At 38.9% G+C, this 27755-nt stretch overlaps 1 protein-coding gene across 2 annotated transcripts in view; it reads right to left on the bottom strand.

Annotated features, from left to right (window-relative positions):
- cntn2 (contactin 2) overlaps positions 1 to 27004 on the bottom strand; it is a 37590-nt gene extending 10586 nt beyond the window's left edge. The window contains exons 1-17 of one of the 2 annotated variants that reach the window (XR_011239228.1): positions 26707 to 27004; positions 24061 to 24173; positions 20363 to 20514; positions 17647 to 17788; positions 16295 to 16470; positions 15963 to 16058; positions 15412 to 15624; positions 14164 to 14266; positions 13746 to 13927; positions 13464 to 13600; positions 12772 to 12901; positions 11767 to 11917; positions 7996 to 8123; positions 7087 to 7262; positions 5744 to 5864; positions 3806 to 3964; positions 3552 to 3701 (exon numbers count right to left, since the gene is read on the bottom strand). Coding sequence is in view for 1 of the 2 variants with exons in the window: in XM_020104320.2 (XP_019959879.1) it covers positions 3552 to 3701; positions 3806 to 3964; positions 5744 to 5864; positions 7087 to 7262; positions 7996 to 8123; positions 11767 to 11917; positions 12772 to 12901; positions 13464 to 13600; positions 13746 to 13927; positions 14164 to 14266; positions 15412 to 15624; positions 15963 to 16058; positions 16295 to 16470; positions 17647 to 17788; positions 20363 to 20420 (2122 nt within the window). In the remaining variant the exon portion in view is untranslated. The remainder of the gene's footprint in view (positions 1 to 3551; positions 3702 to 3805; positions 3965 to 5743; positions 5865 to 7086; positions 7263 to 7995; positions 8124 to 11766; positions 11918 to 12771; positions 12902 to 13463; positions 13601 to 13745; positions 13928 to 14163; positions 14267 to 15411; positions 15625 to 15962; positions 16059 to 16294; positions 16471 to 17646; positions 17789 to 20362; positions 20515 to 24060; positions 24174 to 26706) is intronic. The other variant, XM_020104320.2, reaches the window with a different exon arrangement.
- Between the last annotated feature and the right edge of the window lie 751 nt (positions 27005 to 27755).

Raw genomic sequence — 27755 nt, 5'->3', positions numbered from 1 at the left:
ACCTGCAGATCTCCGATCTGAATGTGACAACATCATCGCATTAGGTCAAGGCAGGGCCAGCAAGTTAGACTTGAGAGAGATGCAGCAACAGCGGGAGCTAATGCCGCAGAAAAGCATATTGGATTTTTTCACTTCCAAACCCGCAAAAGCAACCAAACCAGCAGCCAAACAGAAGGACGCGGTGTCCAGTTGCTGTACCGGTGGGTCTACTACACCTGCTGAAACTTCGTCCACCACGAGGTCTTTCGTGGCTGTAGCAGCTCAGGAGCCCAAGCTCTGCATCTCCAACTGCTGGATTCAAGAAGTGATGTCAGCCAAAAGCAGATTTGGGACAGACATATTTGAATGGTCATTTATAGCCTGGCTGGTTCTTGAAGTGGCAGTGGCTGCATTATGTGTTGCATAAAGAATGCATTTTGCTTTGTTTGCTGCAAGACAAGGGAGAAGGGGTTCCACCCTGTTGAAGGAAAGCTAAATTCAATTCAATTCAATTTTATTTGTATAATGCCAATTAATAATATACATTATCTCAAGGCACTTTACATAGAAGTTCAAGACCTTAAAATCGGATTAATATGAAGAAACCCAACAGTTCTCACAATGAGCAGCACTTTGGCGACTGTGGAGAGAAAAACTCCCTCATTAACAGGGAGAAACCTCTAGAACCAGGCTCAATGTGAGCGGTCATCTGCCTCGACCGGTCGAAGTTCAGTTCCTTCATGAGTGGAGGGGGCATGCAAGTCGTTTGACAGAATATGCAACTGGATGTGGACACAATTACAAAATGAAATATTAGAATATTTGGCACTTGCAATCCAGAGAGAAATTGTAAGCACACATTTTTTGAACAGCTGATGGTACGACTGATGGAAGCATGTCTGAACCGTTTTTCAAAATGGCACCCCAGTGAAAAGCCCGGGATGTAAACAAAGCAACTTGGACTCATAGGGGACTAGTGCTGGCAATTCATAGTAAATAAAGAGTTTCGCGGCAGAGAATGCGTTATTTAGAGTCTGTATTGTGGATGCCCCAGTCCCTTGCGTTGTATGGATATACGCTGATTGCGTGTGGATCGAAAAGCGTCCGAAGGTATCCAAGTTACTCCAAACCTTTATGGGTGAGTAGATCTACATACCATATGCTGGAAATAAGGACCAGGTTGAAAAAAAAAAACTTCTCCTTTAACACACAGCTTTACTGCCTGTCCATCAAGTCATTTGGGACTGCTTGGACATCGAGCCTTTGATGAAATCCTTGTGCAGCACACAGGGGAATGGAAGAAGACCTTTGGCATTTTCAATTAAAGGTAATACTAAGCCCCTTACTGAAAATGTTTTGGGGCACACCTTATATTGTCCTGCAACACAATTATTCACATTTTCCCCCATTATTAGACAACTTATAGCGACTACAACGTCAGGGCTCCAGACTAATTTTTTCCACTTGCAGCACAAAATTTACGCGCACCACTTATGAAATACAATGCAACACATTCCAAAACTGATGGTTTGGTAATAAATAGAAAATGTACAAAAAAACTACCACTACAAAACAAGTAAACAAGGAACTTCCTCTTACAGAATGCCTCTCCTTCCCCTCTCTTTAGAACACATCCCCCTGAGGACCACTAGGGTCTGGCACCTCTGAAGGCCAAACCTTGAAGTTGGGCCTTCTAGTTCTTTTGCCCTGACTGAACCTCATCTGTACAGTCTCCTTGGCATCAACCTCCTCCAAGCTAGTTCCCTCAAGAGTTATTCTAATTAGGTCCTGTCATATATTATTCTGAAATTGGCTATTCACCTTTACTTTAAGTACATGCTGATTAGGGCTGAGCATCACCTCTGATGCCTCTAACTTGGTGCTGTTGGGACCTGGTATCTGTGAACCATAGTTGGGCCTACATGTGTAGTCAAAAGCCTGACCACATGTCTCCTTTGTTCTGGAGACAAAGGAGAGCTTCCAGAACTCAGTCTCCCAGGGTGCTTCATCTTCACACATAGGTGGTAAAACTGCTCCTGGAGACAACTCTCAACCACTATTGGTCACTGTGTGCCCCATGACCCATGAGGTCACCAGGCCAATATAAGCCGAGTTTCCCCTCTGCTAGTCCTCTTCTCTCTTCGGCCTCTTCCCCTGCTGACTGCTCCTGGAGGATTGGGTCTGGCCCTGCTCTCCCAGCCAGGGAGACTTCCTCCATCCACAAGCTCCTCAACTTCCAGCAGGCCTGCCTGGAGCAGACTGCTAAAACCTTCCAAGGGCAGCGACGCGAGAGCCTGCCTAAGAACTCCAGCACAACTGGCCACGACACAAGGTCTGACCAGCAGATGCACAACAGGATCCACAAATCAACAAGACCACTTCACTGGACTTCGAACAGCACATCCAAAAAGGACCTTTCCCTCTTTTTCATGGACGGGTAACACAACTGGGCTCTATTATTAAGCTAGGCTAAGCAAAGGACTGTTTAATCCTATTTCTATTTCATGTGATGTTTATAAGTTTGACTTGTGTTGTTGTGATATTTGGTAATATGTTATTTGAAAGTTAATGTTAGTTCTGTTATGCTGATCACTTCTTTGCATGCATCTAACTACTTTATTTAACCTGGCACCAACACCTCACACACCACAAACTTAACACACACATGTGATCTCAGCCACATGGTCTCACCACTCCAGGGAGCCTTTGGTCTTCATAGTGGCCAGCCGCCATTTTGAATCTCAGTCACTGACTCACACACACACATACCCGATTGGTGCCCCGATTTATCTTTTATTAGTTTAATTATTATTTGATATTCATATTTTTAATATTAATGTTTAATATTTCTCTGATAGCCACATTTATTGAATGCCCAAAAGCACACCATTTAATGGTGCCCCGCGTGAAGGAAAGTACATAATTGTACCCCGCATGAGGGAAAGTGCATAATAACAAAATTTTTGGTGCTCTGCGTGAGGCAAAGTCATTAATAATAACATCATTTTGACGCCACATGTAGCAGTGCACAACAGTGCATTATTAAAAATATTTAGGTAGACCTGTCATGACAACACATTTTGTTGAATCATATTTTGTCCTAGAAGTAATTCTCATCATTCAAAAACATTTTCATACTACTGAAAATTACACCCTTTCAAAGGGCAATGGACTTTCAATTCAGGACATTCAGTCCGACATTTGAATTAGAATTTCAAATATTATATTATCCTCAATAAATAAACCATAAATAAAATAAACCCCACACAACCAAAACAATATATTAGATGGACTCTGGCTCTGCTAACAAAACTTGCTCTTGAATAAATATTAAACAGTTGAATGAAGGTATATGTAACCAGCTCAGTAAACAGAGTGGGATGGTTATGATTTAGATGACAAACTTACCATCAGTGTTGTGCCAGTTTACACTTAATAAGAATTAGTTCAAAGTTCAGTTCATACAGATAAAAAATGAACTAATTCTACATTTTTCTTTTTTAAATTTATTTTTGAACTAGTTTCCTTTATTTTTTGCTTGTGAAGCTTTCTGGCTTTCTGTGGCCTTTTACCTGCTTGCTGTGTGCGAATAGTCTGTGAAGGCACGCTGGGCTCTCCACTACCCAGGATGTTGCTGGCGATGACCTGAAATTCATAATCCATCCAGGGCATCAGTCCTATCACACGAGCTGATTCTGCATTCCCCTCGATGTTCACTGGCTCTGTACCGGGCGAAGTTAAGACATGTGAATAATCCATTATATTCATAGTCTGTAAAATAAAATAAAAATACAATAAAATCTCAAAAATAATGACACACACACACCTGTCCTCATGTTCTTCCACTGTGATGACAGTGAGGATCGTCCGATGATTAGATATTTGCCAATGGGACTGTGATTATCGTAGCCACGACTCCACCTCAGCTCCACCGATGTCTCAGCAACATTCTTCACTAGTAAACCTCCAGGAGGTCCTGGGGGTCCTTGAACAAGCAGAGGAAGGGAAATTAACAAAACTAGTCAACATTTTATGTTGATGGAAATCTAGTGCTACACTTATCCAACAGCTACATTCACAATTTACTTTTCAGATTTTGCATTCTAGGTAAACAGTAAAATCATAAAATGTGATCTGACACCTATTGCCGATGATGGTTTTAAATTAAGACTGCCAGCTTGAAACTCATCAACCGCTCTGTCCTCTTTGGCTAACACTGTGTGCTGTATTGCTGAAGTGGAAACCTGGAATGATTTCCTGATGTATATATGTTGTGAACACAATATTGACATATATTCACCTATTATGTCTTTCTAAAGCTCCACAAAGGGAGCTGTAGGGAGATGCAGAGTCATCTGTTAATTTTACTACAGACATCCTTGAAATTGGCCCTTTGTATAAATTTAAACTTTTAACCTGAACACATTTAACACATTTTACATCATGAACTTGATATGAGGATTTGAATGATTTAAAATTATCTTTTTTCTTTTATGCTATTCATCTACTGCTCCTGTGTGCCTGACTTCTCTATGTGGCAGTAATGTGATACATGTGATACACTGGTTTCTGGTTTCAAATTCCTGATCACCACATATATATAAAATAATGGTACACTACAACTAAACTACAACTAGAATTAATTACACTATAATGACCACTGATCACTTTATCAACAAATTCAGAGCTTGTGAGGTCACTCAATCTTGCTCTGAGAGTGGTGAGAGAATCAACTCACTGCAATCAGGTGTGTGTGGGGAGCCTTCATATACCCTGAGTCTCCAGTGCCCTGTGCTGACTCATTGTCTCACCTTCAGAGGCAGTGAGAGGTTCTCCCCGTTGTCAGTGTGTCTGAAAACACACCACTAAAAATTTGCCTGTAGTTTTCCCAGTGAATAAGTTGGTGTTGAAGAGTTTGCTGTGACTCCAGCCTTTGCCTTTCATTTAGAGTTTTCTGGGTCTCCTGGACAATTTTAGGTTTTAGTCACCTGCTTGGCAGTGGTGGTTTTGTTAATGATTTTTGGTGCATTGTTTCTTTAAGGAAGTCTGTAGTGGCTCTATACAATTTCGGTGTTTTGTTTTTCCCCCATTTCCAATCTATCGCTACTGCGATTTTTGTGGCTATCCCCTGGGATAGCTTAGAGAAACCCCTGGGTCTGCACCTGTGTCCCACTCCCCCCCCTCCTTTCCTGACAGAGCTAGTGTTTGCAGTTAAAGGTTCAGTGTGTAAGATTTAGGTGAAAGGGATGTATTGGCAGAAATTTAATGTAGAATAATCCTCATTATGTTTTCACTAGTTTGTGTCATCTAAATTGTATGGATCATAAGAAAGGCCCTTTATATTTAAATATTTTATATTTACATAGAGGGGGTCCTCTTTACGGAGGTAGCCATGTTTTTTACTCTCGTCCAGACTGGACAAACTAAACACCTTTTGAGTTTTTATGACAATTGAAGCTACCACAGGTTATTTTTAATGTTTGGAAGAGGAGGGTGAGGTGAGGGGTATTCAGCTGCAACATGACATTTCTACACTAGATATAACTAAATTCTACACACTGTACCTTTTAAAGCATGATGTCAAATTATTTTCCCTGTAGTTGTCTTAACAGGCCACAACAATTAGAGCATACAATTTATCTTGTGTCAATAGTCAACAAGGGTGCAGCAGTTGTTAGCTTCCTAGATATCTTCTTATCCACATCATCTTTCTTTAACAAAATATTGTATTTTTTATGTTAAAGAAAAGATAAACACCTCTTACCTCGTACCACTAGTTTACCCGAGGCTAAGGCGCTGTCCACCACAGTCTGAGCTGTACACGTGTATAACCCTGCTTGACTGAGCTGAGTGTTCACAATCAACAGATCCCCAATGTTTTCCTTCTGAAAGATTACAAGCAGAGGGATGGAGATAACCAAGTTGACCAACCAACACTGAAAATCAGGAGTATACCTGATAGAGGAAAAAGGGGGGTCTCCTTATCATTACTCACTCAATTGTTTCATCAGAATGAATCAAATTTGTTGCAGGAGAACCTTACGGTGCTGACTGTGTTTAGCTGAGGTACAAGTCAGGTACGAATTCTTAGACAAAGAAAATCACGACATGCACAAGTTTAGGAGCTAATTTCTCCCTAGTCATGTGCGTAGGAAAAATGAAATATTGCTTATATATAGTGTAGTGTAGCAATTTGTTCTTGCTATTTAGAAAAATACTCAGACCTCAGTTTTCTATGTTGGTATTAATAATAAGCCACCAAATAAGTTGACCGAAATAATATACAGCCTTTTTGCTCAGTCCTACATGCTGTACTTAGGATTCATACTAAAAGTTTATGTGTGCACAAAAGCCTAAAATGGCTGTGCAAAAAAGATTAGGATTTATGTTGCATGCACACCTGAATGCCATATTCCCTATATAACTAAATCCACCTGGAAATGTGCGTACATGGATCTGCCTCATATTCCATCCTCTACACTCCCTCATTCAACAATAAATGGTCAATGCAAATCATGAATATTAAATTATCCTGCGGACCAAACCCGATTTTCATAGTGAATAACTGCAACAAAAAAAGAAGAAGTATAACCTTATCAAAAGATTAAAGCATTCCACAGAAGTGTCACCGCATTATTTATATGTTTAGATAAATCTGACTTAACATCCTAACAAATTGATCAAGTTAATCATTGGTATCCCATCCTTCACCCCAGGGACATTAATTGGAAATAGAACACACTCACACACAAAATACATGAAAACTTAAGTTGTATTTGGTGATACATGTTTTATGGTATCTCAACGTAATTTGCTTTGTTGTTTTATATATTTGCTTATAGCACAGTTATGCTTCACAAGCACAAATAACACTGCTGGTTTATGTTTTCTTTTTATCTTTTATGATAACTCATTATCTCACATCTGCATCGCCCCTTCTCCAAAAAGTTTTTATGCACATTCTCCCTTTTTTATAGGTCCCAAGTACTGTAAGCACTAAATTGGGTCTAAAGGGATGGGTATGCAACAGATATATATGAGGCCCCAGATATCAGAGTCTAAATTATCCATGTTGAAAACCACCATATTATCAATCACAGGACTTACCCCTTCCACCCGGTGGAATGGCCCGGCAGTGTTCTCCACATCAAGTAGGACTCCATTGAGGGCCCAGGTGAAAGTCAGATCCATGGTTGGGTCATGGGAGGCATGACACTGCAGGGTCACATTCTCCCCTTGATTGATGTCAGCATTGGAAGGAGCCAGTGTGATCTTAGTGGCATCTACAAAAAGAGAACTGGTTCAGATGAAAGCTAGCAGCAGACTGTCTTAAATTGCAAAACAAACTGCTTGCTGTTGCATGAGTGGATCAATACCTCTCTGTGTCATACTAAAACTATAGAAGATTAACCGAGCCTAGCGAAAACACTGACATGATAGGAAAAAAGATAGCCCATCTCACTCCATATCAGAGTTCAAACTTACCAGTGCCTCAAAATCTCCCTAATCAAAATGCTGTATCTCTTGTTTAATCCATACAATTAGAAGAATGTAAAGATTTAATAGTTACAGAGCATAACTCCTAAACCAAGAAACTGTTGTTTGTACGTTTCTAAATAAACTGATGAGACAAAAAATGTAAATCGTTGAGCTTCAGAGATGCTTCCAGTTTGTTATGCTGCTTACCACCTCCTGCTGTATAGCTCCATATTTAAATTGCAGAGAACAGGCTGCCATGGACCTCACTCTTAACAAATGTCAAATTATTCCTTTGTAACAGTAAGTACGATCCTGTAAAATCTTACTTTGCAGGCACTAGTTTAAAATGATAAGGCTGACAAATAACAGAACCTCATCCTTGACTTGTTTAGGTCTCATAGTCAGCTCCTGTGACGTATGATGCATGACATTTTTCTAACATCAGGTATATACTAGAGATTTTTAAATGTTATCTGGTTCCATTATTGTGCCAGACTAGATGTGTGTGTGTTTGTGAATGTATTTGTGTGTGTGTACCTCTGACAGACAGATGACCAGTGCTGTTGGCTTTGCCCAGGTAGTTTTCAGCAAAACAGGTGTATTTCCCTTCATCTGCTCTGCTGATGTTGTGGATCCACAAGATTCCATCTGAAGTTACCGTGACTCTGAAAACACACAAGAGTACAGACAGTGAAGAGCACCTGCAGTTAGCTGATTACAGTACTGCAACCCATGCAACACAACTCGGGGACTGATCACCCCTGGCTGGTGAATACATCCAGGTGAGAATGTATGATGATCAAAGACCCGGAACACTCTGTAACTCTCGGCTCTTCACTGATGATGTGTCCAAGTTGCACCAGCTGGTGTCTTAAGAAACCAGAGCTGCTTTATATACAAAGTCCCCTGAGATAACAGGTTTCTTACCTGGAATTCTAAGAATAAAACTCAAGTTTTTTATGTGGGAATAAACCATGAGAGTGATTGTCAACTATCATGTCTGTGCTTCACATTGAAGATCTCCTTTATTCTCATCCTGCTTGCTTCATCTTCAAACCACCTTCAAGTAGTTGTGTAAGTAGATAAAATACAGGGGGTAAGTAGTGCTCTCATCACTGGGTAATTTTTGAAAAAGCAGGCTTGACCTCAACTGGTATGCAACAAGAAGAGAACTACATAATTTTATTGTTATTGATATAAAATCTCCTGCAAAGCTTCCTCGCTGTATCACCTCTATTCTCATTAAATCCACTGCTCACCAGAGCAGATCTCAGGCCTGTTTAACTCTAGAATATCAGACAGATTATCAGACAGATTACCAGAATAACTTAGTGTTATATAAAAGCACTACGTCTATTTGAGCCTTTTGCAAAGACTTTTATTATTTCTTGACTGGAAATGCCCTGTGTTTGGACTTGAACAACTAAAACAGAATGACACATCCTGATAAAAGATGTTTTCAGCGACAGAAGGAATATAAGCAAATAAATATAATATCAGACAAGTGTGAGGATTTACATCAATTCTGGAAGCAATTCTATTTAAGAAGCAATTCACAGATCTTATTCTGATGGTTGCTGAAATACTTCCATCATCCGTCATTTCACTCAGTTCGGAAGGCTCCTGTAAGCAAAATTAACTATTTGAACGCACCCCTGGTTTCCCTTGATACCGCCTGTTCTGTTTTTGCATATCCTGCATTTGGGTCCTGCTTTGCAAAACCTGACAGCAACATTGCATGTGAAAGGCACAACAGAAGTATGGCCTCTTAAATGTAAGAGAAATGTGGGTGAGAATATGATACGGTTGGAGTATGAAATGAATCATTGATCATACATTGTGGCTGTCACAGTCATCAGAGTCATGATCAGTTCAATCAATTTTTTCCTATTAAATGAATATGACCCATAAAAGCACCCTGGTATTCTTCGAAATATTTTTAAAGTGGTATACATGTATTTTGTTTAATGGGCTGCATTTCAGTTTCTCTATGGTTGAGAGGGACCTGAGGTTGCTCACCCTGCAGATGATCCCATCTATTGGAGCTTTGGTTATCTATCGCATGAATCTAAAACTAGATAGGTTACAAAATTACCAAACAGGGACAAAGGCAAAAACTTGACCCATTCTTGACCTTTGGCCACCAATTTCTAATCAGGTCACCCTTGACTCCAAGTGAATGTTTGAGCCAGATGTAATAAAATTACCTATGGGTGTTCCTGATGTATCACATTCACAAGAACATGAGGTCACCATGATCTTTGACCATTAACCACCAAAATGTAATAAATGTATCTACAAGTCCAAGTGAACATTTGCATCACATTTTAAGACATTCCCTTAAGGTGTTTTTGAGATGTTTTGTTCAGAAAACCAAAAATGTAAGGTCACGGTGACCTTGACCTTTGACCAAGTAAAGGGAAGATGCAAATTTGAAGAAATTCCCTCAATGGGATGGATGGACAACCCGTAAAGATAATGCCTCCAACCACTAGCTGAAAACTGTCTGGCATTGTGGCTATAAACCCAATGTTGTCTGTGGTAGATTAAAGTATATATATTGTACAGTAGTCTACACCTATGTGCCTTTCCTATATGCATACCAAGTTTTTCTGTTATTTTGATGCTGTATGTAACACTCCGCATTATGGTTAATAAAATAAAATGAAAATCGCAGAAAACACATTTACATTGACACAACGTGTTCAGTTTTTATGACACTGTTTAAATGTATCCATAAACACTGACCAGCGGGGCTGCTGCTAGCGGTACAGATGCATCTACTACTGCTGAAGCCAGTTTGTTTGAGTATTAGAAGCAGTTTTATGAACAAACAAGTGAAGACTCATGTTCTTATGCTAATTGTGCCTGCTGGGTCAGAAAAAACTTGTCCGGACGTCAGCCACATCTGCATCGAATTTGAGAGGACACATCGCAGGGCTACAGACTGGACCATTTAGTCACATTTTGCGACTATTTTGGAGACAGTGCGACTAAATTCTATAACCAGGCGCACCATTGCGATTTTTTTTTATCATCACCGTATAGACGATCACTCGAAATACAAGGAGCCAGCGAAAATGACTACTTAGACTGGGAGCATGTTGGAGTTTATAACCACACACAGGCCCCCGCTCCCAACCCACTTACACAGAGCAACACACAGTTAGATGAGAGGACCAGAGCTCATTTACCTGAGCCAGTTACTTTGTTGAAAAACAGTGGCAACAAAATACACAGTTTCTACTACTGTCCACAGCTGCACAATAATCAGAAGCAGCAGTTTGTACTGTGCTGATGATTCCTGAGTCCTCCCTCCACACTCTTACTGACCTGCACTCACTTTAACTAATAAACAGCTGCATTTAAACATGTACTGAGCACTCACAAATTGTCAGGACTCAGTGTTACATGACCGGAGCGATCTGGATAAACGTGAACAAGTTCATTTTTGAAACCGTGAACTTAGTTAAAACTTAAAGAAGAAATTAACTATGAACGTGAACTAGATCATTTTCAACTGTGTGAACTGAACTTTGAACTCGTTCTTTTTAGGTATAAACTGGCACAACACCTATATTCCGATATTAACCAGATTAGGACAATATTCTGATGAAGATACTGCTATGTAGAAACATTTTATTACCTTAACCAGATTATTAACAAAAAGCAATAATTTAAATTAATCAAATTAAGACGTGAAGTATTCTAACTGTAGATGCATAATAAAGACATGTATACGTCTTAATATGGCAAACACCACAAAGCAGATGGCAAGACTGGAGCAGTAACTACAATCAAACTGTTAAGTAGTTAATCTACTGTAGTTATATTGAGCTGAATTACAGAGCTTTTATTTTGAAAAGTTGAGAACTTGTGTCACTTGCATAACATATTTCTGAAAATAAGCGCAGTTCTGCACTCGACTCAAGCATTGGTGTGTTCGGGGTTTTTTTTTCAAATAAATTACTTGATTTACTGGCATAGGAAAAAAATGGCCCCTGGCCAAACTTAATTTTACCTGTAGTAAACTGTTATTCGCTATGCAGTCGTCTGCTTCTACATTGCGTTGCATCATCAATCAAGACATATCAACAGTTCTAATTGACATATAGCAGTGACCATCTGCTTGAAAACAAATGATCTGATTTGGAGTGTAAACAAGTTGTAGGGCATAACATTTATATGAGTCATAATGAGACTATGCTGTAACAGGGAATATTAATGCAATATTGTATAAGCAACTGATGTAAACATCATAATTGAAATAGTCTGAATATTTCTTCAGTGACCCAGTTACTGTACTACCTGCTGCTATTGGTGAGTAGCTCTGTGCCACGGCTCCAGAACAGACTAGGCTTTGGTGCGGCTCGAGGGCGACACTCGATCATCACTTGCCCTCCTCTGGCTGCTGGAATAAGCTTTCGTACTGGATTCAATCTGAAGTCTGGGGCCTGAACTGAAGGAATAGAGTTCAAGAGCAACACAGCACAGGGAGTTTAAAAGAAGGTAATTGATGGATGAGACACAAAAGGACAGGATGGAGTTAGATTAAAGGGATAGTTCGACAAGAAATGAAAATTCACCCAATATCTACTCACCAATAGGCGTCAGCTGAGAGAGAGACACACACACATACACATACACAGAGCAGCAGTGTGTGTGGATGTGTGCGCTGTTACTTCCCTCTGGTTCTGGGATCATAAATAAGCTTCATAATTCTTTTATATAATCAACTGCATATATTGATGAATCTGACCCGGGACAAACGTGATCACAAGAAGTTTCCACAGTAGAATTTAGTCCAAGGAGGCGGAGCGAAATTTGACATATCCGCATTTTCAAATTCTCTGTTTTCTCTCTATTGTCTTCATATTCTCTTCTTCCGACAATGATTCACTGACAGAAAACCCCGTCAATGATCTGAATGTCTTTTATTTATCATCTAAGACGGCAGGGCTCCATCTGATTGGCCAAATATATTGACATGCAGAGTGTGAATGTGTGGTGTATGGATCAACATTTATCACATTTTTTTACGTCTTTTGCGAAACGTCTGTTGCGCACGTTGATATTGCGATGACTATAGATTTTCAATATATATCGTGCAGCCCTAACTCCTAGGTATAATAGGATGTTTTTATATATTGTATGTGTCACTGGATGGCATGGAAATTGGAAAAAAAAATGGAATAAAAAATTACAAATATGCAGCACATTGTGTCTTAAGAAGATAACTATATTACATACATTGAAACAGTCCCAGACAATCTACTGAAAGGTGGCACTATTGAATGTAGAACCTCCTCCTACCCTGGACTCTGAGCTCAGCAGTGGAGTAGATGGTGCCATGCTTGTTTTCAGCCACACACTGGTACATTCCAGAATCCTCCAGGGCCAGGTTACTGATCTTGAGACGAGCTCCATTCACCTCCACTCTGTCCTGTGGGGGTCAACAGGAGAGGTTATGTCAGAGGTGGAAAAAGACATAACCTATTTATGGTCAATACAAATTATGGTGGAGTCATACTTTCATAAACCAAACTATTCAAATAAATCACACTTTTACCGCAGAAACAGAAAAGAAAAAAAATAAATGTCCCTTTAGTCATCAAGTTTTTTTCTGAATCTGATCTGATCTGAAGATGATCTCTTATTTAACTACATGTAATCACTTCCGTCTAACACTGTGGTTTAGTATATTTTTTGATCAGAAATGGCAGAAAACTTTCTTATCTTTCCTGGGTTCAATGAATCACCTAATATAAAATAAATGCACTAGGTTGGAGTGGAAGTATTACCTTTACATAGTTTTTGTTTCATGCAAAATGGTATTGATGAGAACATTAGACATTAATACAGTTTGGTTTATTGAACATTAGTGGAGGTGGAGGAAGTTTTAGGGGAGGACTAAGAAATGGTAAAAAATGGGCTAAAATTTGTATTTTGTGCAGTTCCTATATAGAAATAGGAGTAGAACCTTTTGTAAAACCTACATGTGTTACCTGTGTGCTGAGTGGCTGTCCATTGCGTAGCCAGTGTATAGAGGGCCGTGGTTTACCAGCAGCAACACAACTCCAATGCAGCTCTGAACTGATCTCCACCTCTGAGTCACTCATCACCTGCAACCATTCTGGCTGTGCTAGAGTTGGAGAACACAACAGAAGACATTTGGAAATCTGGAGATGTGAATTAAGTGAAATTGAATCAAAAACCTCATAAAGCCTCATAAAAATAAATTCTTAGCTTCAATATAAACAGATGTTCACGGCACATATTTTACTCACCTTGCACGTTGATGCGTCCCTGGTATGTATCACTTCCTTCTGAGTTGTAGGCTTCACACTCGTAAACACCCTCATCATCGAAGGAGAGCTCTGGCAGGATGAGGATGGGACCCTCTGCAGAGGAGCCAGCCTTGGATGGCATCAGTCCGTCCACCTTCCTCCATCGCAGTTTCGGTACTGGACTGTTAAAGAAAGTAGAGTTTGTATGAAAATTGGAGGTAATGTAAAATTATGTAGATTAGAAAAGAAAGAGCAAAGGGACCAGAGGTGGGTAGTCAAAGGAAAGAAAAAGGTTATGAGACAGAGAGTAATATAATTAAAAACATCTGACAGACCAAAAGCTTAACAGGACACAACTGAAAATAGTTTGCAGACACATAATTCAAAGATTTCAAAGATTTCAGAGTTGGAAGCTTACTTTCCATAGGCAAAGCACTCTAACTGGGTTGTGTGTCCTGCCAGAGCATAAATCTCTGCTGGGAAGCGCACTTTAATGCTTGGAGCTGACTTCCTGGGATTGGCTGAAAAAAAAGTAAATATTGTTATACCAAAAATGATATGCAAATTGTACAGCTATAATCTCATCTAAGAACTGGATAGAGTAGCCCACTGCTACTGCTACTATAATGCACAGTATTTGTAACATTTTTATTGTATGCTCTAAGTTATTGTGGACTCATGCAGCAGGACCTCTCCGTATTGGGCTGCAATTATTCTGGCCACAATTATGACCAGTCTCCGTGTTTGCTAAGAGGTCCCTCGTAGCTTGTTGCTGCTCCCATGCATGCTTCACTGTAGAGATGGAAGAGTTCTGCCCAATTTGATTATTGTAAAATTTTAAACTAGAGAATCTACTCTCTGAATCCCTAAAATGACATTTGGCAGCACCTGTCATTTACTCAAAGTGGTTTCTATCTGGTCACTCTACCAGAAGGCCTGATTGATGCAGAGCTGCTGAAAGGTTTCAACATCTCTGCAGAAGAATTTTGACGATCTGTTTGAGAGACGATTAGGTTCTTGGTCACTTCCCTGAACATGGGCTTTCTTGCCTGGTTACTCAATTTGACCATTTCCAGACTACTTCAATTTCACAATTATTGAGGCCACTGTGCTCCTGGAAAAACCCAAAGATTTAGAAATGCTCTTATAGCCTCACCCTGATCTTAGTCCTAATTTTATCGCAGAGTTCTACAGAGAGTTTGTTGGACCTAACATTTGTCCTGACATGCAAAGGGAATTGTGGAGCCTAATATGAGTATGTCTTTTTTTAATAGTGTTCAATTCAGTTTCTTCAGTCTTTAGTCAAGTTCAGGACACATTTCAAGGATTAGAGTGCCACAGCAAAGAGTCTGACTACCTTGATAGATTTTTAATAAAATTAACTTAGTGGGCAAAACACAAAAAAAAATTCCTAATCTAAAATACAGTTCTATAAAAATAATTAATCAAAATCAAAACATATTCATCATTGCATTATACAATGTTTTACTTTGTGTATGGTGATTATAAACATAAACATAAATTGCTTAGGATAAGCAAGCTTAATTTATAAGACGTTTTTTAATTGATTGTGCTACACACAGCCAGGCTCCCCGCAGACCTCCATGTGAAACTACTTGTCGCTGTTAGTAGAGTGTGTATCAAGGATTCAACTGCAATGTCATACCATCAGGAAGAACAGTGAGCTGGTTGGCTTTGCTGAAGGTGCTCTTGGTGCTGATGTCCATGTTGATAGTGGTGAAACAGAAATAGTTCCCTGTGTCATTTGGCTCTGCTTTAGCAACATACAGGTTCCCCGTGAGCTGCGACACAAACCAACGGCTATTGTCTTTCTTGATGAAGTTGGGAAACTCATTGATGAACCAGCGGTAGGACAAAGCTAGGGAGAAATAGATACAAATAAAGCTTGTAATCCAGTGGGAATATACTAGGGTTTTACTTAATTAATATTATAGTGAGCAGAGTTAGTTTAATGCATATATTAATTTGCTTTAAACATTTGATTTGATATGCACCTGCTTAATAATCCTGCCCATTCAAAAATCCCTGACAAATATACCACTGTTTGACTTTAAACCCACCTGTCAGCTGTATGTTGTAAACTATTTTCCACCTGCCAGAACATAATTCCTGTGCATGTTTCTGTAATCTAAAACAGTAAAGTAACAGTGTTTACATTCCCCAACAGTAGTAGGAAGCCTGAGGAAAAGTGGATACCTGGGTAATGTGGAGGTGGCTGGCAGGCCAAGAATGTTCCCATACCCTCATATGCTGTCTGCGGACTCCTGCTGTCAGGAGGGAAATCATGGACGTCTGGAGAAAGATGAAAAGGTAGAAAAAAGTAAGAAATAGAAAAAAGATTATCATTACATAAGATTAATATCACATACACACTGAAACCAATAATACATAATTGGAAGTAACCAAAAGACAAGGAGAGTTCAGTAAAATTCTGTATTGCTTTCTATCTAATGCCTTTTATTTCTGCCTCGGTGACCCACTTAAACAGCTTAAACTGTTTTAAGGTTGTAAGACCCTTGCTTTCTCACAGCCAAATTTGAGGTTTGCTGCTCTGCTGATGATAATTCCACAACGGTTGATAGCCAGACATTGGTAGGAGCCTGTGTCTCGAACAGACTCAGGGCTGCTGATCACCAGGTTTCCAGCCACAAGGGTATAGCGCAGGTCCAAACCAAGTGGGACATCCGTGCCATTCACAAGCCATCTACAGGATAAAATGATAGGACAAATATAAGCAGAAAATTATAAACATAACAAAAATAGAAGGGAGAACAGACCTCTGCCAAAGTATCCCCATGAAACTACAGTTAAATTCACAGGATCAAGTTTTTTATTTGGATCTGCACAATATTGCTCACACTCATATAGTAGTCTCCTAAAAATGCCTACATTTGTCATCAAGATCCATGAGCAATCAACTTAAATGTTGCCAAATGCCCTATCTGGATCGGCCCCCTGTATCCACATCAAAATTGAATGGCTTCTTTCCTGACTCATGTTGCATTCTTCCACCAAGTTTAGTGTTAATTCATCCAGTAGTTTTTCTACTAGAAAAACAAATGGAGAAGAAAACATGATGTCCACAATGTTCAAATCTTCTTCCAAATCATCTTTTGCATGAATGTGGAGCACTTGAATTGTGTAATATTATTGTAATTAGTATACTGCTAATAATTCCTTCTTTTTAATTAAACTGAAGCTTTTCCCAACATCGATACTTGCACATGGTGATTAGTTTTAGATAGATAGATAGATAGATAGATAGATAGATAGATAGATAGATAGATAGATAGATAGATAGATTACTTTATCGATCCCGAAGTGAAATTAAGTCGTCATAGCAGCCGGTATATTTGAATACAATAAAATACAATACAATAGAATAAAATAAAATATTGAGGTTGAAAGAATAAAAACAGAAACACAAGATGAATAGGTAGATAATATAAGGTGCAGTGGCAATATGATGGTAATAGTACTGATGATATGATGGTAATGTTATTGTTAGACAGTATATAAAAAATAGTACAGTATATATAGTATATAATATAACATAATATATATTTATATAGATAGTAATTATACCAATATAATAGCAGTATATAGTAATAATGGCAGCAACAGTATATATAATAATAATAGTAAACAATTAAATAGTTGCAGCCATCATTAACAAGCAGTAGTTTGCTGCATGTCTGACAGTGAAAATGACTGAATGGCTCATTAGTTCCATTGAATATTTTAACAATTCCATTTGTAGTTTATCTGTGCATTATTGCTTCCTCACAGCCTGAGAGATATTTTTAAATTTCTGTGTGTGTGTGTGTGTGTGTGTGTGTGTGTGTGTGTGTGTGTGTGTGTGTGTGTGTGTGTGTGCCACCTGTAGGAAGCAGCTGGACTGGCTCTGGCTTGACAGCTGAGGGTAATTTTCCCTTCACTCAGTCCCTCTGGGTAAATTGAACTGCTCGGCTGTTCTTCAAATACTGGCCCACTGTCATGACCCGACACACACACATCACCACCTGGAAACATTTTCACAATGTACAAAACTAGAATTACTGCAATTGCCACAGATTTATACAAGGTCACTGTGACCTTTACCTTTGACCAATTAAAACAGATCAAAGTTGAAGAAATTCCCTCAAGTTGATGTTAAGATATCATATTCAAGAAGCCAAGAGCATGTTTTGGAGGTCATCAGGACCTTGACCTATGAGCTACAACATCTAATCAGTTAATCGGTGAGTCCAAGTAAACATGTGTGCCAAATTTAAAGACATCCTCTTGAGATATTCCTGAGATATCACATTCACAAGGCAGTGAGCTTTCACAGTGCCAAATTCTAATCAGGTCATCCATGAGTTTAAGTGAATTGTGCCAGATGTAATGAAATTCCTTAGTCCTGCTATATCACATTCACAGGAATTCGAGGTCAATGTGACCTTGACTATTGACCTCCAGGCAGAGAATGGGGGAGAATGGGATCATACTGCAAGTTCTTTTCAAAACTTGGATACAATTCTAATGGAATAATTGTAACAGTGACAGTAACTTCAATTTCTATTTATTTACAGCCGGCCTCTGTACTGTAAAGCACTTTGAATGGTCATCAAGACTAGAAAAGCTCTATATAAATACAAACCATTACATACAATATGACAAAGAATAATGGAGATAAATGAGAGATCTGCTGTTACCAAACTTGACATCTGCAAAGACATTAGAGTTACACATAAGCTTAACTTTTTCTCCAATACTAATTATACGCACATAAGTTGGCTCAGTCAACTTGAGGCTAAATTGCCTTGCAAATCCTAGGTCTGCAAACTTTACAAACATCTAGCAAAGAAGAACAATTTCAACAATTTTTAAAAAGGAAGATAGTATAATAAAGCTACAATAACAGTAAAAGAGTGTGGAAGAAAGACTAAACTAAGAAAATATTATAAAATAATCGAATAGGAAGAAGAAAAATGATAAAATAGTTAAATAAAAGTTGATATCAAAGAGATATAGCAAGAATAAGCAAAATAACTTAATAATGGTGAAAGAGAGTAAACTGTAAAAAAAACAAAATAAATTAATTAAACCATTCTTACTCAAAAGAAAGACTGAAGAGGTAGGTTTTAAGGTCATGTTTAAAACATTTCTGGCTGTTCTCAGATCCTCTGCGGTTTGGAGCATAAAAGCTAAAAGATGACTGCACAAAATGTTTAGTCTGGTACTTTGGAACTAAAACACTAGTGCTAGAGGACCTGAGCGGCTGAACTAGTTCATAGATCAGCATGTGAGTCATATATGCCGGCGCAAGACCATGAAGTTCTTTGTAAACAAGTAAAAGAAACTTAAAATCAATATGGAAACTGACAGGCAGCTAATGTAGGGATTATAGGAGAGGTGTAATATGTGTTCTCCTTTTGGTCCTATTCAGCACTCGGGCAGCAGATTTCTGAATGAAGTGTAGTTGATTTAGAATTTTGGGTAGACAAGATAGGAGAGCATTACAGTCGTGCAGCCTGCCCAATATGAAAGTGTTTATTACAAAAGTTAATATGAAGGGACTAATGTTGGACAATCCACCAACAGTTGCTACATAATGTTACAGTCAACACTAATGTTTAAATGTCTGTGACTTGTGACTGGCCCTTTAACTTTGTAAATTAAACATTATGCCTAAATAATAATCAACAAGTTTGGTAGGTTAATTAACTACTTTAATGAGGAGATTGTAAACATTTGTGTCCAACAATATTTTTCCCCTACTCCATGATAATAATTATCACCATTTTGTTTGCTGGAAAGTGACTTTTGTAGGAGAGTAAAATTTGTATTTAGCCTCTCATGTATTTTGAATACAAACTTAAGCATATTGCCTGTATTTTCAGATGCAATGCATTAACTACTGTTTAAAGACTATTTTAATTATTAGTATGTATTTACGATTTACAAAGTTATTTGGTATAATTGTAAATTGAGGCTGGAGTAATGCGTTGAAGTAATCGGCATCATCAATTTCATCGTAAGGTAGGTGGCTGTGCCTAGTCGAAGCATGGATTCGCCCTAAGAGCAAGCTAAAGTGGAAAAAAATCACCCCGGATCATTGAAAGCACATGTCACCAATAGACGGACTGTGGTCCGGACCGCACCCAGACGGCGTTGTATACAGACCCAGACCTATTATTATATTTTGACGGAGCGTTCCTATTTTAACCTTGCAACTTTTCTCGTAATTACTGTCTTATTTTATCCTGCGCAGCTTCTTTGGTCTTTACGGGGGTAAATTCTGGCAGCACAAGGTAGAGTTTACTTCTCTCACTGAACAAGAGAAAATAGGGGAACAAAGAGAAAAGGAGGTTTTAAAGCTAGTTTAGTTTACTGCTACTTTAGTTGTTAATATTTGTTGAGATTATTCATGTGAAATGTAGTTGACAAAAAAGAAGGAAAGGGGAAACTCAAACTCTGTTTTTTCTTTTCTAAAATTAAGCAATTTAAAAATACCCAGACTGGGTGCAGTAAGCTTGGTTCTAACCCTCGTTCTCACAACCAGCACTGATTCTGAAATCAATTATATATTAATGTGTATTCAAGTAAATTACCAGCAGCTTCTTTCAGAGCCACTGAGCTGAGGACCAGCAGACACATCAACCGCTCCATAATCCTGGACCCAGCTGGATTGCAACAGGATCACAATAAGATCAGATGCAGATGGCTTCAGATGGGTTCCCCTTATCTCACAGGAAGTACAGGCCTTTTCAGACAAGAGAACAAGAAAGCATTTATTAGAAACTTATTAGAGTCTTATTCATTAAGTTTAATCAGAGTAATTAAAGTTGACAGGTACAGTGTGTAGACATCTGGTGGTGAAATTGCATGTTGCAGATGAATACTCCTCACCTCACCCTCCCCTTCCAAAAGTAGCCTTCAGTTGTCATAAAAACTCAAAAGGTGAAAACATCACCAGGATTATTTTATATTCAATTTCTGCCAAAAATTCCTTCCACCTAAATCTTACACACTGGACCTTTAAGAATCGAGATTGCCAGGTTATTAAAACAACTGATTGCTAACCCTAACAGAGACTGTAATTATGAACTTACATGGACACTTTGCTGAGGTGAAGAGCTCTGGGAATTTGACCATGCACACACTTTATCTTTGCTCTGTGACTAATTTCAATATAACAGTATTCAATGATAATAGGTTCTTCATGAATGTGTTGAATGGAAGATAAATATAGATATCGCTCGACGTTGTTGTTGACGTATATCATTTATATCGCAATACGATACTTATTTATCATGTACAAATATATACTGGTATTGTCATGGATGGTATGATATGGCACATGCCTTCGCAGCAACCACCGGCCCGGCTTCCAGAGAGACTCTGCAACTAACCCTAACTCCAGGGACAAAACGGAGGTGGAAGCACCATGAAATGCTGTCCACTTCCTTTCTGCACCCATGTTAATCAGTTGGGCTGTTCACACTGGCAGGGAAGCGCCGCAGCCAGCTCTCGATCCGCAGTGATGGTTTCGGCGTCTGTTCTATTTTTCTGCTTGCCACAAGTGAATCAGGCCAGAAAACACACTGAAAATCGTGTATTGGAACATCTATTTTATCTGAGTTGATAAGAGAAAACTGAATGTCTTCTAGGTTTTTATATCCTTGAAACATGCTTGAAGTTTACTTAATTGATTACTGTTCTGGCTTTATTGATAGGTAGAACTGGGTGTCATCCGTATAGCAGTGGAAATTGAAAGAGTGTGTCTTGATAATGTTTCCTAGTGGAAGCATATAAAATGAAAATAAATTCGGCTTCATTTTAGACAGGAAGGGGAGGTTGAGTATTGGTCTGTAGTTGGCTAAAACCTCTAGGGTGGATTTTTTAAGAAGGGGTTTGGAGACTGCTAGCTTAAAGGACTGTGGTACATATCCTGATAATAGTGATAGATGGATTGTATTGAGTAAAGTACTATCAATTTGGGGCAGAATTTCTTTAAGTACCTTTGTAGTTATGGGATCTAAGATACAAGTTACAGGTTTGGTCATCCCTCATTATATACAATCTAATGGTCAGCATTTGCATCGTCTCCTAGCAGCACATAGCTGAAAGCCTCAGGGCAAGAGGAGACATAGGAAAGTTTTGTTATTGATTGAGAGTTCCAGTCTCTCACTTCTGTGTTCTCTGATTGGTGCTCGGGCAACATTAAAAAGGAATTTGTCCAGCTGGCTGCCTGGCTAATGACTGAGATTTCTTTAGGTGCATTTTTCTACTAAAACAGCTGTACAATGTTACACTGAACCTTTGCATCATGATTATAAGCTAGCTATATGTTATTAGTAAGTTATTTTAAGATATCAAGATGGTTCAGTTATGATTTCTTTTATTCCTTAAATTCCTCACCATTACATTCATACAGTCATACATCAATGCTTCAATTGATCCACTGGTTGAATGGATCTGAATGTGACTGACGTGACTAGAACAGTAAAGCTCTCACTCAAACCTCTCTTGCTCAGAAGACTCTTGTCAATGTGCCTAGTCTGCTCAACAGCTCTTTGTGCTGTAATAAGAGGTGAGACTAGGAAGGTCAGTCTCTGAATCTCAGTAAAGCCTTGGCACTATGTCCTTCATGACTGCTAAACCTCTGAGCTGCTCCTAAGATTCAGATGGCTGTGGAGATAAGGAGCTGGCAGGAAGGAGAATTCATTGTTCCTATCTGCTCAGACAGATTACTATGATGGCTGAATCTAAGACCACATCTGCAAAGTCAAATTCCACAGTGGTTTTTTTCTTCTTTCTTTCATTCTTTGCTGCATATGTAGAGATGTTGAAGACTGATGTGACTGGCCACTTGTGTCTGTCTCAGACTGTCCCATCAGCCAGTGTAATTGGCTAATGTTAGCAAGATTACATGTTAAAGCCTCAATGGTGCACTATCAGATCAGATATCCAAGTAATGGAGTGTCAATTGAATTCACAGTAGCAGTAGCAGCTCCAGTGTGTAAATTTCCCTACCAAGTACAAACTTGTGACAACACTGCTGTTTAATTACCCAGACTGCGACAGTCCATTAATAGCATAAAAGATCTTCAAGACATTTTATGCTGTTGCTTCATTGTAAAGTGTACACCTATTGCTCTCTCTCTCTCTTTCGTTCTCTATCCGTTCAGATACAAAAATTGAAATAAGATTGGGGTTTTGGTTAAGCCCAAAATGCTGCAGCACATGTCCTGAAAAGAACTAGGAAAGAAGACCACATTTCTCCTGTTTTAGCTTCACTACAGTGGCTTCCAGTTAAATCGAGAATATAATTTATTAACCTACAAGGCCCTTAATAATATGGCACCATAATACCTTAAGGAGCCAGAGCTTTCAGCTATCAAGTTCCTCTCCTGTGAAATCATCTCCCATTTTCAGTTCGGGAAACAGAACCCTCTCTACGTTTACGTTTCCTTTTTGATAAAGCTTATAGTTAGAGCTGATTCAGGTTTGGACCTGCTCTTAGTTATGCTGCTGTTGGCTGCTGTGTCCCTCAACATTCTAAACACTATTCTGTCCATCGTGGGGGAGGGATCCTCAATAGATGCACTGTATGAATGTGTGTGTGAATGGGTGAATGGCAAAACTGTACTGTAAAGCACTTTGAGTGGTCATGAAGACTAGAAAAGCGCTGTATAAATACAAACCATAACCATTTACGTTTGCCCCTGTTAATGGGGATTTTGGTTAGTTTTGGTAGTTTGTTCTTACTCTTGTTGAAGGGCAGAAAATGTCCCACCTTGTTAAGCCCTATGAGACAAATTTTGATTTGTTAATATGGGCTAGACAAATAAAATTTGATTGATTGATTGATTGACATGACTGCTTGCTCCCCAAAATTGGCACGACACAAAGAATATCATGTGTCATGTTTTTTTCCCCTATTGCTCATGCGGAGGATTTTGTCACAAATTTCCTGAGTAATTCTCCCTCCAGGCCACAACAGCAGGTGGCGCTGTGAGCCAATTTACAGGCACCAGGAAGTCAAGAGGGAAGAGATTGAAACCAAATCAACACCACTGCCACTATCAGTAACGATCAGACATTGTTGACAAGAGGATGACGGCGTTGTAACCATGGAAGCTAAAAACACTAAATGGTCCGCTCTGTGTTCAAACCAGCTGTTGTTAATTATTGTTGTGATAAGTCTATATGTATATCAGGGCTGGGGCGATGTGTCATCGCAATCAACGTCATCGTTTATGCGTCATTAGGAAGGTGGCTGCAGACAGTCAAAGCATGGACTCACCCGAAGAGCAAGCTTGAAAAAAATCGTCCAGGATCATCTACCATAGGTCACCAACAGGCGGTAGTAAATCCTGGCAGCACACAGTAGAGTTCACTTCATTCACTGAAGAGAAACTGGGGAACAAAGAGAAAAGTTGAAGCTTTTTAGTTTGCTAATATATGTTTAGTTGTTCACATGTGAAATTTATATATAGTTATATATCAAGAAAAAAGGAGGAAAGGGGAAACCCAAACTAAATTTTTTTATTTTGTTTTTAAATGCAAACCTTATTTTACTTGAAACGAAAAAATTATATTTATTTTATTATTATTTTAACCTCCACTTCAGTGTGAAAATTAATAATAAACATTATTGAAATACCATTGAATTGTACTTTATTTATTTAGTTTGACTGTCAGTTTTTGACTTCATACAGACATTGATACAACTAATACAACAAGCTTGCACAAATTTTATTTTGGAGAGATATGGGACTGTAGATGGCAGATTAGCAGTTTAGACTGAGCTATTGGTTGTTGTGGAATAATGCTTAAAGTGCATACTTTGTTTTTTGTCAGGTTTGTTTGTATTTAAGAGAAGATGATTTAATAAATTTTAATTACACAAGTCATTTTAATTACATTTTTGATAAATTCATTGTTATATTATTCGAGTAAAAATATTATTAGATCAATCTATTAATCGAAAAATCCATTGTTATATTATTCGAGTAAAAATATTATTAGATCAATCTATTAATCGAAAAATTAATCATTAGATTAACCTATAAAAAATTAAACAATAGGTACAGCCCTAATGTATGTGTGTGTGTGTGTGTGTGTGTGGGGGGGGGGGGGGGGGGAGTCATTTTTACACAAAACAGATAGCAGTATACTGCATACTGCACAAACGATATACAGAGACAACATTTCACTCTAAATTCACACCTATGGTCATTTTAGAGTTACCAATTAACCTAACCCTAACCTGCATGTCTTTGAACTGTTGGAGGAAGTCGGAGACCTGGAATAAAAACCCCAAACAAACACTAAGCACATGTAAACTCCTCACAGAAAAAGACCCCAGCCGAACCCAGATTCAAGTGGGAACCTTCTTGCTTCCTGACAGCAGTGCTACCCCCTGCAACACCATGCTGCCCATTTAGTCCCAAATACATTTTTATATTAGGATCAAAGTCTGTCTCTCATGTGTTTTACAAAACAAACATGAGATAATATTGTCATATGCGATATTTTGATAATCAAAAATCAGTTCTAGGGGCCCCAAACCCCTGGTGTTCTATAGATCACACTTCACTATTCCTGGATGAGGTAATATTTTTTCTCTTGGAAATCTCAAATATTATTTGCTAATAACATGTTAGCACATGAGCTAAGCCAGTATCAGCCACACTGTGGCAGACACACTGATGAGCATTATGTTGAAAATAGTTGAAACATGAAATTCAAGTAAAAGTAAAAAAAGTAAACAGCCAAGCTGCATGTAAAATTTCTAAAATGTTTTTCGGATATAATGAATAATATGCACTATTACACTGTATCACCAGTATACTATATTAGGAGAGGATGTGATTGTAAAGGAGACTGATTTTCAGTACCACAGCATTACAGCATACACACAAAACACAATTTAGTGATCCAGTCCAAGAGTTTGGAATGGCATTAATTGTTAGGTCACTGAGTTATAACCGTGCACTCCATATAGTGGATACAATAGCTGCAAATGTGATGCTTGTGACAATTATCACTATAACAGATTTATCCTTGTATTAAAAAATATTCACAATAAGGCGCATTATTAAAGAAATACATGTATCTCTATAAAAAACTTTCATTTGTTAGGAAGGCAACAGAAAATTACCATCCGCTTCCTCTAATCAGCCATTGTCTCATTCTTAGCTTCTAGTTTGGAATCAGTGGTGGTGAAATGACTTAAGAGCTGTTTTGATATGGTCCTCCTGACCAGGACATGTATGTACTCCGACAAAGAACCTGAGCTCCAACATAACCCGTGATGAGAAACCAGAGCCACCCACAGAGTTTACGGGCTACAAAACCTATCCTGAAACACTCCAGCATAACCATGGATCTGTCGCTCTGATGAACGTCACACCGCACAGTGAAAAACAGGTCGCTTGGATTCGACTCTCTGCAAACATAGAATAACCCTTCGTTATTGAAATAAATTGGGTGTGTTCGTATTTATGCAAGCAACGCAGCAACTAATTCAACACAATGTCAGTTCCATCCCAACATTTAGTTTGTTAATACAAATACCAGTAGATCTTTTGCTGATATGTCAGCTGTTTAAGATTATACCAGTTATGTGCCGTTAGAGATGTGCTGCAAAGTGGCCTTGAATTGCCAAATTTTGAATTAAGTTGGGCGTAACGTTTACCACCTCACATGTTCAGTAAAATTAACGGTGCCCGATGCACACTTGTGCTATTGCGTCAAAAATACTAACGCGCAGGATCTTCGCTGTGCTGTATTAGCTCGCTGAGCCTAAACTCGCTTTCCACAATAACCTGAAAACCCACATCTGCGGCCCCCCCCCCCCCCCCCCCCCACTATGATAAGAGGGGGGATGGATGGACAAAGGCGAGGTTAGAGGTAGAGGTCTGGTGGGTGCTGAGGGTTTGTTTACCTTACAGAGATGCAGCAGTGGCGATGCGGAGTCGCGGCTGATGCGCAGGAGGCGACTTGATGCTGCTGGGTGGATCAGATGCTAGAGGCTGCTCTCACACCTCGATACGATCCTGTTCTCCTCTCCTCCTCAATCCTGTGCCCTGTTCTCTCTTTCCCTCTCTACGCTTTTACATTTTAGACGAGGCGAGGGTAGCGCTCTCTCTCTCTCTCTCTCTCTCTCTCTCTTTCTCTAATTTATGCATTCACCGATCACCTTCTGGTCTCCTGTCACCAGCGTCGAACACAATTAACACATCCGGTCTCTGTATTCCAAAATAAATGTGTCCAAATACAATGCTGGTGAGGTCCCAAACCTTTTAATTTGAAGGAGATATTGACAGTGTTCCGGGGATTGTATCCAGTAAGCTTGACGCAGCGGCGGCACTTTCCTTTTGTTGTAGGCGCTCGGTCGGCGAGAAGTGAGGAGGAGGAAGAGGCGGGTGCATCCTCCTCCTCCTCCTCCTCCGCCTCCTCCTTCCTCCTGCTCCCCGGGGACCACAGACTCCCTCCAATAGAACGCTTATTACACCACTCGTTCGTAATTAAGCTGAAAACTCGGCCAATCTTCTTTCGATTTAGTTTAATTCAACTTTTATCTTGAAACGCTAAAACCTGAAAACACAAAATAAATAAAGTATGCCCAGTGGAATAAACTATGGCTATATGATTACAACACAGCGAATTGAAATCAAACTTTGTGTCATCCGGTTTGTTTTGTAGGGTCTTGTTTTTAAAGCATTTTAACTTAAGAATGTCAGCTGTAATGGAAAGCTTATAATGCTTATAACTTAAAAAACTAAACTTAGAAAACTAAATCAAAATAATAATCAGCCAATTGATAAATAATGTAAATCATTAATAGTTGTTGCTCAGATAGTAAGCAGAGTATAGAATAGAATAGAATGCCTTTAATGTCATCACACAATGAAGTATGGCGAAATTACAGCAGCTACCACTGAAAGGTGCATTTAGTAAAAAAGAAATAAAATATAACAATAAAAATAAACA

Source organism: Paralichthys olivaceus, chromosome 2, assembly GCF_024713975.1.
Source record: "Paralichthys olivaceus isolate ysfri-2021 chromosome 2, ASM2471397v2, whole genome shotgun sequence".
NCBI classification, from domain to species: Eukaryota; Metazoa; Chordata; class Actinopteri; order Pleuronectiformes; family Paralichthyidae; genus Paralichthys; species Paralichthys olivaceus.
The sequence above is the reverse complement of the archived record's forward strand: the minus strand, read 5'-3'. Positions and strand labels throughout refer to the sequence as shown.